Genomic DNA, 18,703 nt, shown 5'->3' with positions numbered 1-18,703 from the left:
GGAGGGGGCACAAATCTGTGCCATACTGAAACCTGTGCTCATTCTACACCCTGAAGGAATTTAGCTTTGACTCCCATAACCATGAAATGACCTTGGCTGGAAAGAAGAAGGAAGCATATGCAACGTCTAGGAGGATGGGAACTGATGAAGTCCTTGAAGTATATAAGGAAAGTAGGAAAGCACCTAAATAAGGAATTAGAAGGGCTAAAAGGGGTTGTGGAAAGTCGTTAGCAAACAGGATTAAGGATAATCCCAAGGCTGTTTATACATATATAAAAAGCAAGGAGGGAGCCAGGGAAAGGATTGGCCCACTCAAGGGCAAAGGAGGAAATCTATGTGTGGAGACAGAAGAGGTAGGTGAGGTCCTAAACGAATGCTTTATGTCAGTATTCACCAAAGAGAAGGAATTGGTGGACAATGATGTCAGGGAAGGGAGTGTTTAGTTTCTAAGTCAAGTTGCTAGTAAAAAGGAAGAGGTGTTGTAGGTCTTAAAATGTATTAAGGTAGATTAGTCTTTGGGTCCTGATCTGATCTATCCCAGAATATTAAGGGAGGCAAGAGAAAAAATTGCTGGAGCATTCACAGACATCTTTGTACCCTCTTTGGCCACAGGTGAGGTCCCAGAGGACTGGAAAATAGCCAATGTTGTCCCATTGTTCAAGAAGCGTAGCAGGGATAATCCTGGAAATTATAGGCCTGTGAGTCTCATGTCCTTGGTAGGGAAGTTATTGGAAAAGATTCTCAGGGACAAGATCTATATGCATTTAGAAGCAAATGGACTTATGAGCAATAGACAGCACGGTTTTGTGCGGGGGAGGTCATGCCTCACTAACTTGATCAAGTTTTTTGAGGAGTTGACGAAGAAGATGAGCGATGAGGGAAAAGTGGTCAATGTTATCTACATGGACTTCAATAAAGCCTTTGACAAGGTCCCTCATGGCAGACTGGTACAAAAAGGTGAACTCACATGCTATCAGGGGTGAGCTGGCAAGATGGATACAGAACTGGCTTAGTCATAGGAGACAGACAGAGGATAGCAGTAGAAGGATGCTTTTTGGAATGAAGGGCTGTGATTAGTGGTGTTCCACAGGGATCAGTGCTGGGACCTCTGCTTTTCGTGATATACATAAATGATTTGGAGGAAAACGTAGCTGGTCCAATAAGGGAGTCTGTGGACAATACAAAGATTGGTGGAGCTGCGGATTGTGAGGAGGATTGTCAGAGGATACAGCAGGACATAGATCAGTTGGAGGCATGGGCAGAAAAATGGTAGATGGAGTTCAGTCTGGACAAATGTGACATGATGCATTTTGGAAGGTCAAGTACAGGTGGAAATTATACAGTGAATGGCAGAACCCTCAAGAGTATACATGTAGAGGAATCTAGGTGTGCAGGTCCGCAGATCACTCTAAATGGCAGCACTGGTAGTGAAGGTAGTAAAAAAGGTTTATGGCATGCTTGCCTTCATTGGAAGGGGCACTGAGTATAAGGATAGACAAGTTATGCTGTGCTTTCTAGAACTTTAGTTAGACCACCCTTGGAATATTGTGTACAGTTCTGGTGACCACACTAACAGAAGGATGTGGATACTTTGGGGACAGTACAGAAAAGGTTTATCAGGATGTTGCCTGGTATGGGGGATTTAGTTATGAAGAAAGGTTGGCTAGACAGTTTTTACTGGAACGCAGGAAGTTGAGGGGTGACCTGAAAGAAGTTTATAAGATTGTGAATAGCATGGAGAGAGTGGAATGTATGAGGCTTTTCCCCCAGTGTTGAGGGGTCAATTACTAGGGGACACAGGTTCAAGGTGTGAGGGGGATGGTTAAAAGAGATGTGCACGACAAATTTTTCACACAGGAGGTGGTGAGTGCCGAGAACATGTTGCCAGAGGTGGAGGAGGAAGCGGACACAATAGCAGCATTCAAGAAGCACTTGGACGAATACATGAATAGGAATGGAATAGAGGGATACGGATCCTGTAAGTGAAGTAGTACGGAAGGACAAAATGTGGCAGCACAGACTTGGAGGGCTGAAGGACCTGTTCCTGTGCTGTACTGTTCTTTGTTTAACCAGTATCAATTTCTGGCCAAAAAAATTTTACTAAACTGAGGCTACAACAGGCCTCAACCTGTGACATGATGTGAGACAATGGAAAGGTGAGAATGAAGAATAAACAGGAAATGCTAAATTCACGATGGGAACAATTTTAACATAATTAACAGGTTTATAAAAAGTAGACATTGACCATGAAACTTCTAGAAATCAGAAATTCTACATTTGACACCTGCCAAAGATTGGAAAATAAAGGATTCAATTCATCACTAACTTGATCTGGCTGTAGTGAAGCCATGACTCGTCCATCAGCCCGTGCCATTTCTGCTTGTTGTTCAATAGTGGGGCCTACCAGAGAGATCAGAGATCATGGTTACTAATCCTATCTGAAGATTAGTAAATTAACCATTTTATGTCCAGTATCAACACATCAGTGTATTATACAGTAGCAAAAAATTGATACCAACTCAAATTATTGTTTATTAGACATTGGCTGTCACTGCAGTCCGTGGGCACTCACTGATCAGGCTCATGTACAAAGAATAACCCCTGAGTGAGTAGTTCACCACACACGTCAATTCACCACCACAGGAATGGACCATTAAAAAACCAAGGTGGAAAGCAGAGACATTTAATACTCCCCACTTCAGACAGTGGACTATGTTGCTGGACACTTCAGTGCAGGACTGTGGGAACACAGCTGTGCTAGAGAGATCAACCATTTGAAGGAATCTGCCCATATTCTTTGGTGGGCAGAAACATCAAAAAAGCACTGTTTGAAAAGCAGCAGAATTCTGACAGCGCCCTGGACATATTCATCCAAACAGTATATTTCAACAGTAGAACATTAAATATTGCCAAAGTTTACTTCACTAACTTTGGGATGTCCTGAGGATATGAAAGGTATAATGGAAATGCAAATCTGTCTTTCTTTCCCCAGTAATGTTCCTGTTGCCTGAAGTTACGGTTATAAATGCAATGTCTACTGAGAGAGAGTGACAATTTTGTTACTCATCAAGTGTAACAAATGTTTTTCTATTTTTAGTTTTGTTACTTTCTATATCTATATTCTTTGTTTTCATGTATAATTCAGTAGTGGATCCAGTACTAATAGTTGAGAAAGTGGTCAATTTATAACAATCACTTCGCACCCACCTGCAGGTTTTACCTCCGAGAAGAAAGTTCCAACTTTCTTCCCCTCGACAATATCATTGATTACATGACCAGTTACTTTTGGATGGGTCCCACTTGCTATGACCACAGACGTTCCTCCTTGGAGAGCCCAAAGTGCTGCTTTCACCTATTACACACAAACGTCACATGATGTATAATGAGTACTGTACTTTAGGGTGAATCTATAAACCACTTGAGTGAAAGCAGGTTACAGATTACAGCTTCTAACCCCAGCTGGAATCAGTTATTTCAGAGGATAGGTGGATTGTTTAAATTTCTTCCAGACTGTTTATCATTCACTCTCACATCTATCTTTATCATGCTTTACATCCTCAGGGGCCAGATCAAAATAAATCCATTTTACTTTACCAGTAAGCCTGACAGAGCAGTATCCAGTATTCGGCCTGCAGACTAGTTCCAATGAGCAAATCAAGGCATACTGCACAGGAACAAAGATAAAGTTACAATATCATTCCCTCAGCTTTCAGACACAGCTTGTGATTTAGGAAACAAACAGTCAGATTCACAATCACATCCTGTCCAACAAACAAACTGCCCTCTACTTATACTGAACTTCAATCTACAGCAATGACAGGCTAGGAGTTTGTTTGTAGAGTAGATCCAACAATAGTATGTGCACGAGTCTCCTGAAAAGGAGACTGAACATTCACCTGAAATCAACAGAGCATTCCAAATATCTCGCTATAGATTCTGCTAGGGTGCTTGGTTGCGAACTCCGGTTCCCAGCACTGTACCGGTCATTGTGATCTGTGCTCCAGAATAGTAGTTCATTATGAAGTGAGTTTTTTTAAAATTCATTCATGGGACGAGGACATCACTAGCTAGGCAACATTTATTGCCCATCACTAATTGCTGTGGGTCTGGAGTCACATGTAGGTCAGACCAGGTAAGGACATTAGTGAACCAGATGGGTTTTTCCCAACACATGACAAATGGATTCACAGTCATCATTAGATTCTTAATTCCAGATATTTATTGAATTCAAATTCCACCAGTTGCCACAGTGGGATTCGAACCTGGGTTCCCGGAGCGTTATCTGAATCTCTGGATTAACAGTCTAGCAATCATACCACTAGGCCATTGCCTCCCCTATGTGTATGATTCCACTATTTCCCAGAACACCTAAATTCACTCAGACTGCATCAAAGGGATCTCCATGGGCAGCCCCAAAACACTTACATAGGGAATCTGGAACAAAGACTCTCGTCACAGACCCAGCACAAACAATTCTACAGCTCCAAAAAAGGAAGAAGTTGCTGGATATCATTGCAGCACATTGCAGGCTGCAATGCTGAGCACATTACAAACACTGAAAAAAACTGAAACACTGAATGTTCATCATATGTCCCGGCTTCCATTCGGATCATTTATCTGTGTTATGATCCAAGGTGATTTTATTACTTGACTAGTCAGACCCCAGCAAACACCCGACTTGATAGATAACATATTATTTTGTTTTCATTTTAACAAAAAGGTGTCTCTGCTGACATATAAATACAGAATGCTGGAAATTTTACTTAAATCATAAAACAGATGTTTATTAACAAAATAAATGACGATAAAATAGAACAAACCAAATTATCTGCTTGTAACAAAATCAAAGCATTTTAAACTCACAGTAACAACAATGTTATTACTTTATAAAGGAGTGTTTTGAGATTAAGAACTTTTTTACCCTAAAAAAGAACAGCTTTATAAAGTATGCAAAACACACTCTTGATGTAGTACACAAAAAACCTTGAAGAATACCCCAAAAGACATTTGTATACTATTCACTCCAGATTCCCAATCTCTAAAATTCAGTAGGTTTAAGTCACTTGTGAGTTCAACTCAGACAGAAGCTACAGATAGCTTCTTCCTGGAGCTATTATACATCTGAGCTTAAATGTAATCAGCTTTTATTGACCTCTTCAGGGTTTTATCCCAATATTTCTGATCTGGGACAAACACTAACTCTTTACTCCAAGGTAAGCTTGTTTCACTACACCATTCCCTTTTCAGGAGCACTGGTCTATTCAGTCACCTTCATTCAAGGACTTCACAGGACTGCCAAACACTCAAAACAACACATTTTAAAAACTCTCTTTAAGCTATGGGTCTTTCCATTACACTTGGGGGGGGGGAAAAAAAAATCCAGAAATCTCTAACAGACCTTGAAGCCCGAATACTTACCATGCTGGGTTGCAAAACAATCGAAGGTAAACAAAAATCCATTAGTGGTGGACATAAAACCCATTAATTTCAAAGTTAGGCCACAAAAACTATTCTAAATAACATCACCATGGCTACAAAAATACTTACAAGTTAATTCACTTCAGACACACGGAAAACTCAAAAATCCAAAGCTACAACAAATGATATTTAAAATATATGAATCAAAAATTATTATAGCCTTTCTCCCACCTTAGCCTCCATGCCTCCAAGGCCCACTCTGGATTTTGTGCCAAAAGTGACAGACTTCTGGTCTCCAGGATAAAAGGTATCAATAAGCTTAGCATCATCCAATCCAGGTGGACTATCAAAAAGACCTGAAATAAAGAAAAGCCATGTTACTAATTTCTCAAAACAAAACACAATTCACAAACAAATGATCCACAACCTAAATAATTGCGCAAGAGAGAGTGAAGATGAGCGCGAAATTTCAAAATTCAAAATCCAAAATCATAGTTTTCAAATTTTTCCAGTCTTGCTGCTCCTTGGCTCCTGCTGTTCTACAATCCAGTGATTTCTGCTTTTTTCCAATTTGTGACAGCTTTGGATCCCTGATTTTCTTAACTTCATCCTCAGTTACTGGGCCTTTAAGCTACTCAGGCCCTAAGCTTTAGAATCTCCTCCTTAAACCTCTCTAACTCTCTCCTGCCATTCAAGACACTCCTTAAATCGTCCAATTCTAACCAAGCCTTTTGGTCACTGCTAATATATTTTTATCTGGCAAGATGTCAATTTTATTAATTCAGCTCCTTTGAAATGTCTTGGACTTTTTGCCACTTTACAAGTGCTATATAGTAAACTATCAGCTGCCGTTACAGTAACTAATCTCCGTCCTTTGAATAAACATACCAGACGGTTACCATATCAACCTCTTGCCTCACTAAACATGACCACCACATCAGTAGATTAAAAACACGCTATAAAAAGACCAAGACACACCCAGGCTTTGCTAAATAATATAAAATTACAATTTTTAAACACCCAGCCCTGCTGACCTGACTCTATTGGTCTAACAGATCAGCATTTTCATTTCAATTAAACTCCACAGTCTCTGTATGAGTTTCAAAATGCCAATTATAGCAATTTGCAAGTCTCAAATGCAACTTAAGAAAAAGATGGCCCTTCCAGCTCCCTGATGACTAGACTCCACATCACTCAATAATCACTGTGGCAATCGCTCTCATCAATTTCATCCCCTATCCCCTAGGCAGGTACACTTCTACCATATCGATAGCTGGCATCCTCTATGGCTGTTATTCAAGAGTGAATCTTTATGGGCCATTCTGGCAGTCTTCTTGACAACAGGAGGATAGAAGCAGAATATACAATCTAATTTAATCAGTCATCTATAAATAACATTGGGACTAGGAACCCTGACTCATCTTCCCTTCCTAGTCAAAAAAATTGGAAAGGCTTAGTTCACTAAATTAAATTCAGCCTTTCACTGAGTCACACAGGAGATTACTAAATGAAAGATTGCATTTATGTAATGCCTGCCACTGGATTACCAAACCATTTTACATCCAATTAAGTATTTTTGATGTGTCGTTACTGTTTGAGTTTGTTAATTCATTCATGGGATGATAGTATTGTTATTTGGGTCACTAATGTATTACACATCCCACACTGTTGTCTAGAGTCACATGTAAGCCAGGCCAGATAAGGATGACAGATTTCCTTCCCAAAAAGGACATTAGTGAACCAAATGAGTTTTTACAACAATTGAAATTGCCATTAGACAGGCACTTCTTAAAAAAAAAATTCCAGATTTATTAAATTGAATCCAAATTTCAAAAATTCACTAGGATAACAAACATTTACATGCCTGGCTCTTCAAAATAGTGGCATGGCATTTTTTTAAATGAGGGGGCAGATGTCATCTAAATTGTTACCAGGGGTTAAGGGGGCTGCAATTAGGGGCTATTGACACAAGATCACTTGAAGGCAAGGTAGAGTAGAGGCCAGGGGAAAAGTCTTCAATTGATTTACAACTCTGAATGTGACTTTTCCTGTCCTTTGTTTGAAATATTTTACAGTAATCTCATGTATATACTTTCTTCTGAACTCTTTAACCACCAGATACAGTCTTTTTCCAATCCTGTCTGTTGTAAGTGAAGGACCTCTTTAAAGTCACTTCCTAATTGGCTAATTCAATACTGTTTGTGAACTTACTGGCCCACTTAGTCCAGTGCTTGTCTGCTGTAATTACTGAGCCCATTGGCAATGTCCAAGAGTGGTATTTCTGACAGGCTACACAGACCACAAAAAGAATGCTAGGCTGATGGTTTTGTCAGAGCTCTCACCCACCTTCCACATCAGAAAGGACAATCAGCATGTCTGCTCTCATCTCCACTGCAAGTCTTGCTGCCAAACTGTCATTGTCCTTGATACTGATTACCTGCTGGAATACAAAACCCAGAATGAAGAACATCCTCTATAAAATAAACCAAGCTGAACTGCACACAATCAATCAATCAATCTTAAGCATGAAGAGAAACTTAATTGGAACAAAATTGGCTTTAGGTATGAGACAGAGGGTGGTGGTGCAGAGTTGTTTTTTTGCCTGGAGACGTATGACCAGTGGCATGTCATAAGGATCAGTGCTGGGTCCACTGCTTTTCATCATTTATGTAAATGATTAGGATGTGAATATAGGAGGCATGGTAAGTAAGTTTCCAAAATTGATGGCGTAGTGGACAGTGAAGAAGATTATCTCAGGGTACAAAGGCACCTGGATCAGATGGGCCCAGGAGTGGCAGAAGGAGTTTAAATTAGATAAATGTGAAATGTTGCATTTTGTTAATGCAACCCAGGGCAGGACTTATACAGATAATGGTAGGGCCTGGGGGAGCGTTGTAAAACAAAGAGACCTAGGTGTGCAAATGCATAGTTCCTTGAAGGTGAAGTCACAGGTAGACAGGGTGATGAGGGAGGTGTCTGACATGCTTGCCTCCTTTAGTTAGAACATTGAGAATAGAAATTGGGATGTCATGTTGCGGCTATACAGAACATTGCTGAGGCCACTTTTGGAATACTGAGTACAATTCTGGTTGCCTTCTATAGGGAGGATGTCGTTAAACTTGAGGGTGAGCTTTTCTTACCATTAGGATATTGACATGTGGTAGCCTCTTCCTATATTGGATAAATGGTACCTCTCTAGCCTTGCCTAATGGTTCCTTTCTTGGAGATGTACAATATTAATAACAGCTAACTTTGTGTACAATTACCAAACCTCAGCAATTGTAGGCTGGTTGGTGGCACCTTGTTGCCAGGATGAGTTTCCACTCAAAAGGGACAAAATTAACTTTCTTCTATATCTAGCGCTTTTCACACACTTCACAAGACTGACACAGCCGTACTGAGGAGGATAGCCAATGCTACTTCATGTAGATGTAGTAGCAGAGCCCAGAATAGACTTGTACTGGTAACGCAGAATAGACTTAGACTGGTAACAAAAAGAAACAACAACCAGTTAAAAGGGAATAAGCTGAACAAATTAAGTACATTTGCTGCAATAATCTCTTCGTCTCACTGGATACTTTTTTGCTAATGTGGTGAACAAACGACCAGCTTGACAATTAACAGTTTGAAGCAGCTGGAAATATATTTGGATTTCCAGAAGGCCTTGACAAGGGGTCGCACAGAAGGCTACTAAGCAAGATTAGGACCTATGGTGTTAGGGGCGAGGTACTGGCATTTGTAGAGGATTTGGCTGATTGACAGAAGGCAGAGAGTGGGGATACAGGGGCCTTTTTCAGGATGGCAGCCGGTGACTAGTGGAGTTTCACAAGGGTCTGTGCTGGGATTGCAACTATTCACTTTATACAATGACCTAAATGAAGAAACATCATTGTCACTAAGTTTGCAGATGACACAAAGATAAGTGGAGGTACAGGTAGTGTCAAGGAAGCGGGAGGCTGCAGAAGGCTTTGGGCAGGCCAGGAGAGTGAGCAAAGAAATGGCAAATGGAATACAATGTGGCCAACTGTCACCTTAGTAGGAAGAATAAAAGCATAGACTATTTTCTAAATGGGGAAAGGCTTTGGAAATCTGAAGCACAAGGGGACTTGGTAATCCTAGTTCAGGATTCTCCTTGAGGTTATGCAGGTTCAGTGTGCAGTTAGGAAAGGAAATGTAATATTAGAATTCATTTCAAGAGGGCTAGAATACAAGTGGCAGAGATGTACAGCTAAGGCTGTATAATGCTATGGTCAGACTGTATCTGGAATACTGTGAGCAGCTTTGAGTCCCATATCAAAAGGAATGACGTACTGGCATCGGAAGGGGTTCAGAAGAGGCTTACAAAAATGATCAAGGGATGAAGGGCTTGTTGCATGAGGAGTGGTTAAGGACTCCGGCTGTGTACTCAGAGTTTAGAATGATGACCGGGAACCTGATTGAAGCTTAGAGAGGGGCCTGGATAGAGTGGACTTGGAGAAGATGTTTCCACTCGATTCAGGGAGGTGCTAGAAGACTGGAGAATTGCAAACAATATAGCCTCGTTGAAGAAAGGTTGTAAGGACAAACCCAGGAATTACAGACCGGTCAGTTTAACTTCAGGCGTAGGGAAGCTTCTATACAGAATTATTCAGGATAGAATTAGTCGTCACATGGAAAAAGGCAGGTTGATTAGGGACAGTCAGCATGAATTTCTGAACGGGAATCTGTGCTTGTTTAAACTGTTGCAGTTTTTTGAAGAGGTAACTGAAAAGCTCGATGGGGATAATGCTGTTGATGTGCCATGGGACTTTTAGAAGGAATTTCCTACAGCACAACACTGCAACCTTGTGAGGAACGTTATAGGCCATGGAATAAAACGGACAGTAGCAACATGGCTACAAAATTGGTCGAGTGATAGGAAATAGAGAGCAACGATCAAGATATTTTTTGGGCTGCAGCAAGGTTTGCATTGGAGCTCCCCAAGGATTGGTATTGGGATCCTTGCTTTCCTGATATATATTATTGCTCTAGACCTTGGTGCAGGGGACAATTTCAAAGTTTGCAAATGACATGGAACTTGGAAGAATTGAAAGCTGAGAGGGGTACAGTACAGAATTCCAGACAACACAGACAAGTTGGTGAAGTAGGCAGGAAGATAGCAGATGAGACTCAATGCAGAGAAGTGTGGTGTGATGCATTTTGGGAGGAACAACAGTGAAAGACAATATAAAATAAAGGTAGAAGTCTAAAGAAGGTGTAGAAGCAGAGGGATCGGAGTGTGTAGGTGCACAGATCGCTGAAGTTGGCAGGACAGGTAGAGAGAGAAGTCATTAAAACCAACTACAGAATGACACTTTTACAAATACAGACATAGGGTACAAGAGTGAGGAAGAGATGTTGAACTTTTAAAGATACTTGTTCGATCTCAGCTGGAATGTTGTGCACAGTTGCGGGTGCCACATTATAGAAAGGACGTGACTGCTTTAGAGACAGTGCAGGAGCAATTTGTAAGAATGATGAGGATGAAGTACTTCACTTCTGAAGACATATGAAAAATTGGGAACTGTCCTCTTTGGAGAGAAGGCAGCTAAGAGGAATCTGGCAGAGGTTTTCAAAATCATAAGAAGATTGGAAAGAGTGGATAGACAGTAATTGTTCCAGCTAAAAAAAGAAACACAAATTAGAGGGCACACATTCAAAGAGATTTGCAAAAGAAGCAAATGTGATGCAAAAAAAATCCTTTTCACACAGCATGTAGTATGCACTGCCTAGAAGTGTGGTGGCAGCAGGTTCAACTGAGACACTGAAGAGAGCATTCAACGATTACATAGATAGAAATAATGTTCATCTGTATCGGGGAAAAACCAGGAGAGTGGCACTAGCTAATGATACACATTTGGAGAATGGTATAGACGTGATGGGCCAAACAGCCATCTTCAGCACCAAAGGACTTCTGTAATTCTTTTAGTTTTTTTCTTTTCAATTTATAAAGGAGTGTTTTGGGATTAATACAATTATACTTTTACTGTGAATTTAAGAATGTTTGAATTAGCACCATAGGTCGATAGCTTCATTTTTTTTTTCTATATTTTTCTTTGTTTCATTTGTTCATAAACTCCTATTTTATTACTTAAGCAAAATCTGCAGCATTACGTACTTGTATTTCAGCAAAACACTTCATTAAAACCAAAACAAAAATCACAGAATTATCCATCAAGCCAGGTTTAAGTCTGGAATTTGAGTTGTCCAAGACTGACATCAGCTGGGATCATGTCAATGTGTCTTTGGTCAAGCTTTTGATCATGTTTCTAATCTTTCTTGATGAAAAAGTACAGTTCCTTGGGACATTTTACTTTGTCAAAGAATCAATATAAATGGAAACAATTATTCTTGTTTTAATCAAAGTTGCCACCTTAAACTATTCCAGTTAGATGCTCAGGATTCTGTCATGCACCTACCCCCTGCAAGTCACTGTTTGGTTCAGGAGGGGGAACAACAGCATCATTAGTATTGATAATTGGAACGATATTCATTCGGAGAAGCTCGTGAAGTGTGCTGCTCAAGTTTCGTCGCTTTTGCTCATCATGGAAATCCAAGTTTGTTACAAGAATCTGGGAACGAACAGCAAAGCATAATGTTGATTTCAGTTTTTCATATTCAAACTCAGTCGTTTACAGAAACAAATCCAAAATGCACAAGTTATTGAAATACAAATGTACAAACCACTGAAGAGTGGCCCAACAGTTATAACACAAGAATAATTTCAGGAAATTTGGGGACAAATCAGTGACAGACCTGAGCAGCACAAATGCTGTACTGTGTGAACATTGCTTCATACAAGGCCATCAAGCCACTCTGTCCAGCCGCAGCACATGCACGGGCTTCTAGAACTGGAACTGTCTGTAAAGTGGAAACAAAATCATTTACATACACAATATTAAGAAACAACAACATGGAATAGGCTGTTTGATTAAATCAATGAGTCTATGTTTGCATTTAGTTATTACACATAGAACATCCTTATCCATGTATTCATATTCCTTGATTTAACTTTGCAAGTGGAACCTCTCCAAGTTCTTAATGCTGATCCTTACGTTTGCTTCAAACAGTTGTTCCAGTTATGCATTCCAGCCTCACTACCTTTTGTGCAAGCAGAAAAAATGTTATTATTTTTCTAAATTTCTCGTATTTTATCTTAAATCTCCAACAATTTAAAATCAGTAGTCTGTTTCTACTACATTTTTCTATCCTCTAAATATATTAAACATGAGTATTGCTGAAAAAAGACATTTTGTTGAAGCTTTTCAGCCTTGCACTCATCAGGACAATTGCAAGATCATCAACTCAAGGAGAAAACCAATATTTATACTGTGTGAGAGGAGACTGCTGCTTGGTTGGCAAATGGATTCCAACTGGTAGAAGCACTGACCTGGGAAAGAATACACTAATGCCTTGAACATTCAGAATCAATGTCTTATTTAAATTTTAAACAAAGTCTGGAATTTAACCAACAATCATCATGGCATTGCCTCTACTGGAGTCCACTTGCCAAATTCAGCACTCTCCTCTAATACAGTATAAATAGGGGTTTTTGCCTCATTTTGGTATGCTTGCAAACTACCCTGATAAGTGCAAGACAAAAAGCTTCCACCAAATGTGTCTTTGTTCAGCAATATGCAAGATCTGTACTATTAAATGATTATTTTAAACTTAGTCTATGAAATCACCCCAAATCTATTAAACACAATTATACTTAAGCCAGTCAATGGCACAGCAGACCCAAGAGGCTGAATGGCCTCCTCCTGTGCTAAATCTTTCCAAGTGTAGTTCAAATCAATACACAGTCATAACATGTAATTTTATGTTTAAAAAAAATCTCTCATCAAAAAATGGGAATCAAGACAAAGGTGTTATTAGCAGGGACAACTATCTGTCTGAACAAGGAGTTGGTTTTTATGGAAGCTCTTGAAGATGAATGGAGAGATTTAGGGAACAATTTCTAGAATGTGGAACCTAGACTATGAATACTGATGCCAATGCTGGAAAGTAAACGATGCACATAAGGCAATAAGAGTACCTAAAGGGGATTGCGGGGTTGAGTTACAGGAATGAGGAGTGAAATGGGCAGAAACACCCATAAAACAAGGGTGAGGATTTAAAATTTGATCTATGTGTGTTCTAAAAATCAAACCCATGTCCATAGGAGGATATTTTCACGAAGCAACATGTATGAAAGGGAACAAGGAATGGGGAACACTTGATTTGAGTGACAAACCAGTCTATGATAGATGAGTTTGCCTAACATTTGTGTAAGAAAATTTCTAGAATCTACAGTTCAGGATAGGACTGTTGAACTAGATGATCATTTTCGCTGATTAGAGAAATGGATTTGTAAAGGACAGATTGTGCCTGACAAAACTGAATGAATTTTTTTAAAGGCATAACAAAATTGGTAGCCATGAATGTCTACGAATGTTATTGACACCACAAGACGCAAGAGCAGAAGTAGGCCATTCATCTCATCAGCTCTTTGTAATAAAGAAGTCCACGGATTCACTACCCTCAACTATATCAGACTCCTACTTATTGACTTTTGCTCTGCCTTCAACTCTATAATTCCAACCAAACTCATCTGTAAACTCCAAGACCTAGGAGTCGGCAAGCTGTGGGTCAGAAATTCAAGGATCCAATTGCACAGCAGGGAACAATCGCTAAGAATAGGCAATAACACCTCCTCCACAATAATCCTCAACATAGGTGCCCTGCAAGACTGTGCACTCAGTCCCTTATTATACTGCTTATACAAACATGACTGTGGGGCAAATTCAGCTCTAACTCCATTTACAAATTTGATGACACCACCATAATAGTTCAGAATTCAAATGACAATGAGACAGAGTACAGGAAAGACATAGAGAGTTTAGTGGCATGGTGTAAAGACAGCAATCTCTCCCTCAGGCGTCAGCAAAATGAAGGAGCTGGTCATCAACTTTAGGAAGCAGAGTGGAGGACACAACCTTGTCTGTATAAACGGTGCTGAGGTGGAGGTGGTCAAGAGCTTCAAGTTTCTAGTAGTAAATGTCACCAACAATCTGTCCTGGTCCATCCACATCAAAGCTACAATAAACAAAATACACCAACACCTCTATTTCCCCAGAAGGGTAAGGAAATTCGGCATATCCACAATGACTCTGACCAAATTTATAGATGCACCATAGAAAGCATCCTATCTAGATATGGCAATTGCTCTGCCCGAGACCACAAGAAACCACAGAGAGTTGTGAACACAGCCCAATCCATCATAAAAACCAGCCTTCCTTCCACTGATTCTACCTACACTTCCCACTTCCTCAGAAAAGCAACCACATGATTGAAGACCCCTCCCACCCCAGTTATACTCTCTTCCACCCTCTTCCATTGAACAGAAGATACAAAATTTTGAAAACACATACCAACAGATTCAGGAACAGCTTCTTCCCCGCTGTTATCAGACTTATGAATGGACCTTTCATATATTAGTGTTGATCCTTCTCTGCACCTTCTCTGTAGCTGTAACATTATATTACGCATTCTGTTCTATTACTTTGATCTACTTACATAAAGTATGAATTATCTGGATAGTACACAAAACAATATACAATGTATCTCAGTACTTATTTCAATACTAAATCAAATCAAATCAAATCAAATCATCATCTTTGTCTTAAATGGGCAACCTTTAATCTGAGCGTATGTCCTCTGGCCCTCATCTCTCCCAGAAGGGGATACAACCTTTTGAGCATGTCAAGCTCCCGGAGAATCTTATATGGCTCAGAAGGTGTCCTCTCATTCTTTAAAACTTCAATGAATACGGTCAAACATACTCAATGACTTCTCCTAAGAAAACGTGGACTGGGCTCTCTGGATTGTCTCAATATCAGTATATTTTTCTTTTGATAAGGGAATCAAAACCGTTCACAGTATTCTAGGTGAAGCCTAACTAGTGCCGTGCATAGCTTTTGGAGAAGTTCTATATTTTTGTACTTCATCCTCTTTGAAATAAATGCCAATAGTCTATTTGCCTTCCTTATGACTGCTGAACTTGGATGCTAGTTCTTTTGTGATTCATGCACAAGGAACTCCTTCTGTCCTACATTTTTCTGCAGTCTATCTCCATTTAAATAATATTCAGCGCTTCTATTCTTCTTGCCAAATACTACATTATGTTACATCTGACAAGATTTTGTCCACTCACTTCCTATCAATATTCTTCTGTAGACTCTCTAGCATCCTCACTACTTGCTTTACACTTATTATTACGTATCTGCAAACCTGGCAATAGTACATTCATCTCCCTTATCTAAGTCACTAGTATTTATTGTAAATAATTGTGGCCCCAGCACTGATCCCTGTGGCACACCATTAGCTACAGGTGCCACCCTGAAAACTCCCCCTTATCCCAACTCTGTCTTCTATTAGCTAGCCAGTCCTCAATGCATGCTAATACAGTGTCCCCATCACCATGGGCTCTTATTAAGTAGCCCTATGTGCAGTACCTTATCAAATATCTTTTGAAAATCTAAATTTATTACATGTTCTGGTTCCCTTTTATCTATTCTGCATGTTAATCCCTCAAAGAATTTCTAATCAATTTATCAAATGATTTCCTCTTCACATAGACACCTCATGGCTTCTTGATTATATCATGTATTTCTAAATGCTCTGCTATTCCTTCATAATACAGTCTAATATTTTCTCAATGACAGATGTTAAGCTAACTGATCTATGGTTACCTGATATTTGTGTCCCTTCCTCTTTTAAGTAGGGCGTTACATTGTAGTAATGTCCTAGGGGATTGGAAAACTGCCAATCTAAGGATTCTTGGAAGATTCCTGGAAGATTCCTACCAGTGAATCCACTATCTGAGTAACTACTACTTTGAATATCCTAGGATGCCAAACATCTGGTCCTGGGGATTTATCAGCCTTTAGACCTATTAGTTCCCTAGTACCTTTCTCTCTAGAGGTAATTATTGCATTCATTTCCTTCCAACTTTTGCTCCCTCATTGTATCAGTGTGCTCTACTGTGAAGACTGATGCAAAGTATTTATTTGATTCCTCTGTCATTTCCTGGTTCCCCATAATTCCTTCCACAGCCTCATTCTTTAGGACGCCAATGTTCACGTTAGCCTCTCTCGCCCTTTCTATATACTTAAAGATGCTCTCACTGTCGGTTTCTTCGTTACTTGCGAGTTTACCCTAAAAGTTTCTTTTCTCCTTTTTTTGGTCATCTTTGTTGGCTTTTACAACTTTCCCAATAATCCGGTTTATCACAAATCTTTGCCACATAGTTTAAAGCGGAAAGGAATAAAAACAATCCTTAACATCCTTGGTTAACCATGGTTAACCGCCTTCTTAGAATCCATTTTCCTGACTGGGATACATCTTTGTTGCGAGTCACAAACACTTTTCTTAAACATCCGACATTGTTGAGGAACAATCTTTGCTGTTAAACTCCTTCCCTGTGCATCCAGCCAAGTCTGCCCTCATCCCTATGTAATTATCCTTATTTACGTTTAGGCACAGTTGTTTTCAAGCCAAGTTTCTCACTCTCAAAATGAATGCTAAACTTATACAGGCATACAAGTAGTAGGCATATAGTAAAAAAAGTTCCTCTGAGAAAAATGCTAGCTAAAGTGGAAGCTCTTGGAATTGAAGGCAAATTATTGTCCTTGTTAGGAATCAGGAGACAGATGAGTCAGGAAAATGAATAGATCATGTCCCACAAGTATCAATATTGGTGTCTCAACAATATACTATCCATTAGTGACTGAGATACGTGGACAGAAAACCATATATGCAAATTTATCAATTACAAAGATAGGCAGCAATGTAACCAACGTAGATGAAAGGATAAAGTGATTAAAAGTTATCGATAAGTTGAATTAATGGACAAACTGCAACAAATGGATTTCAATGACAGTAAAGTGAGGTCATTTATTATGATCTTAAAGGAGCAAGCCGAGTACTTTCTAAGAAGAAAAAAGATAAAAACAGTCAAGTTCTAAAGACACTTGGACATTCAGTTGCACAGATATTAAACGACAGGGACAGAAAATAATGAAAATGGCTATTAGAATGCTGGTCTTCATATTTAGAATCCAGAATACAAAAGATTAGAGAACATACTTTAGTTTTACAAAACCTTGGTTACACCACATCTAGAGTTACTGCGAACAGTTCTGGGTACAATTTTAGGAAGGATACATTGGCCTTGGAGGTAGTGCAGGATAGAGCCAAACCTTTCAGAATTTTGGAAGCACTTCATGTGAATAGCAAAAGCTTGGAATTCCTTTCAAAATGAGAGCTGATGCTAGACTAATTGCAATTTTAAACCAATTAGGATTTTTGTTAGCCAAAGCATTAAAGTATTGAGCAAAGACAAGCATGTGAATCGAGGAAACAGGTCAACTACAATCTCATTAAAAGGCCTCTTGCTATCCCAATGTTGGTGACATATGATGGGGTAAAGTGATATCATCCATACTGAACTTATGAATGACAAGGACTTTGATTGTAACTAAATATACATTCTGGAAGAAAATGCAGGGAAGGGAACAAATTCATTACCTATGACAGCATAATTCATATAATTATTGTGATGATATGAAGGAGGCAATTTTTTAAATTCTTTCATTTTCCACAAAATTGAATCTAAGTGACATGGAGATGAACTGACAGCAGAGAAGGGTCTGAAATGGCTAAGTGCAGGAAAAGAATCGATATAGCAGAAACTGGCTTGGGATTTGAATGGCAGCAAAACCGTACACGTGGATAAAAATTGTAAACAGGGTTATACAAGCAGAGGAGAGATTTGGCTTTGTGTAAATACAGAACGGGGGAAGACTGTTGCTTACTAACCATCACTTCCTGTCTTGGACCATGTTTCCAATCCATATGGCTCCAAACATTTCAACAGGGAACCAGAAGTTATTTATTGAAACACCCCTACCTATGCTCTCCTGGATTTGACAGGATCCAAATACAATTTATCTGGACTCTCCCCTTTTGATTGTCTCTTTCTTTCATCCTGGTGCAGTGATAAGAACTCCTTATTTCTTGCCTCTCCCAGCTGTGGGACATGGAGCACGAAGTCATATTGCTCTCCTTGCTCAATTCTTTCCAATGCTGACACAAAGCAAGTACATTGTACTTCTTCTTCCTTTGAAAGAATAGTAGGTACTGGCTGTGTGTAGTAGGTTAGACAGTCTAAGTGAGGCCGTTTCATACTCTACTCACGTTTCATACTCTACTCACGTTTCATACT

At 39.5% G+C, this 18,703-nt stretch overlaps 1 protein-coding gene across 8 annotated transcripts in view; it reads right to left on the bottom strand.

Moving 5' to 3' along the window:
- Nucleotides 1–18,703, bottom strand: part of LOC109935555 (aldehyde dehydrogenase 18 family, member A1) — a 41,969-nt gene that overhangs the window by 1,196 nt on the left and 22,070 nt on the right. For 6 of the 8 annotated variants that reach the window (XM_048608758.1, XM_048608761.1, XM_048608760.1 and 3 more), the window contains exons 5-10: nt 12,193–12,297; nt 11,856–12,008; nt 7,765–7,858; nt 5,650–5,774; nt 3,208–3,352; nt 2,327–2,400 (exon numbers count right to left, since the gene is read on the bottom strand). In XM_048608758.1, coding sequence (XP_048464715.1) covers nt 2,327–2,400; nt 3,208–3,352; nt 5,650–5,774; nt 7,765–7,858; nt 11,856–12,008; nt 12,193–12,297 — 696 coding nt within the window. Of the gene's footprint in view, nt 1–2,326; nt 2,401–3,207; nt 3,353–3,594; nt 3,665–5,649; nt 5,775–7,764; nt 7,859–11,855; nt 12,009–12,192; nt 12,298–18,703 lie in introns of those variants that run through there. The other 2 variants (XR_007264269.1, XM_048608763.1) reach the window with 2 other exon arrangements.

The sequence above is a fragment of the Rhincodon typus genome, chromosome 20 (assembly GCF_021869965.1).
Source record: "Rhincodon typus isolate 14 chromosome 20, sRhiTyp1.1, whole genome shotgun sequence".
Lineage (NCBI taxonomy): Eukaryota > Metazoa > Chordata > Chondrichthyes > Orectolobiformes > Rhincodontidae > Rhincodon > Rhincodon typus.
Note: the sequence above shows the minus strand (reverse complement) of the source record. Positions and strands in the feature narration are given on the sequence as shown.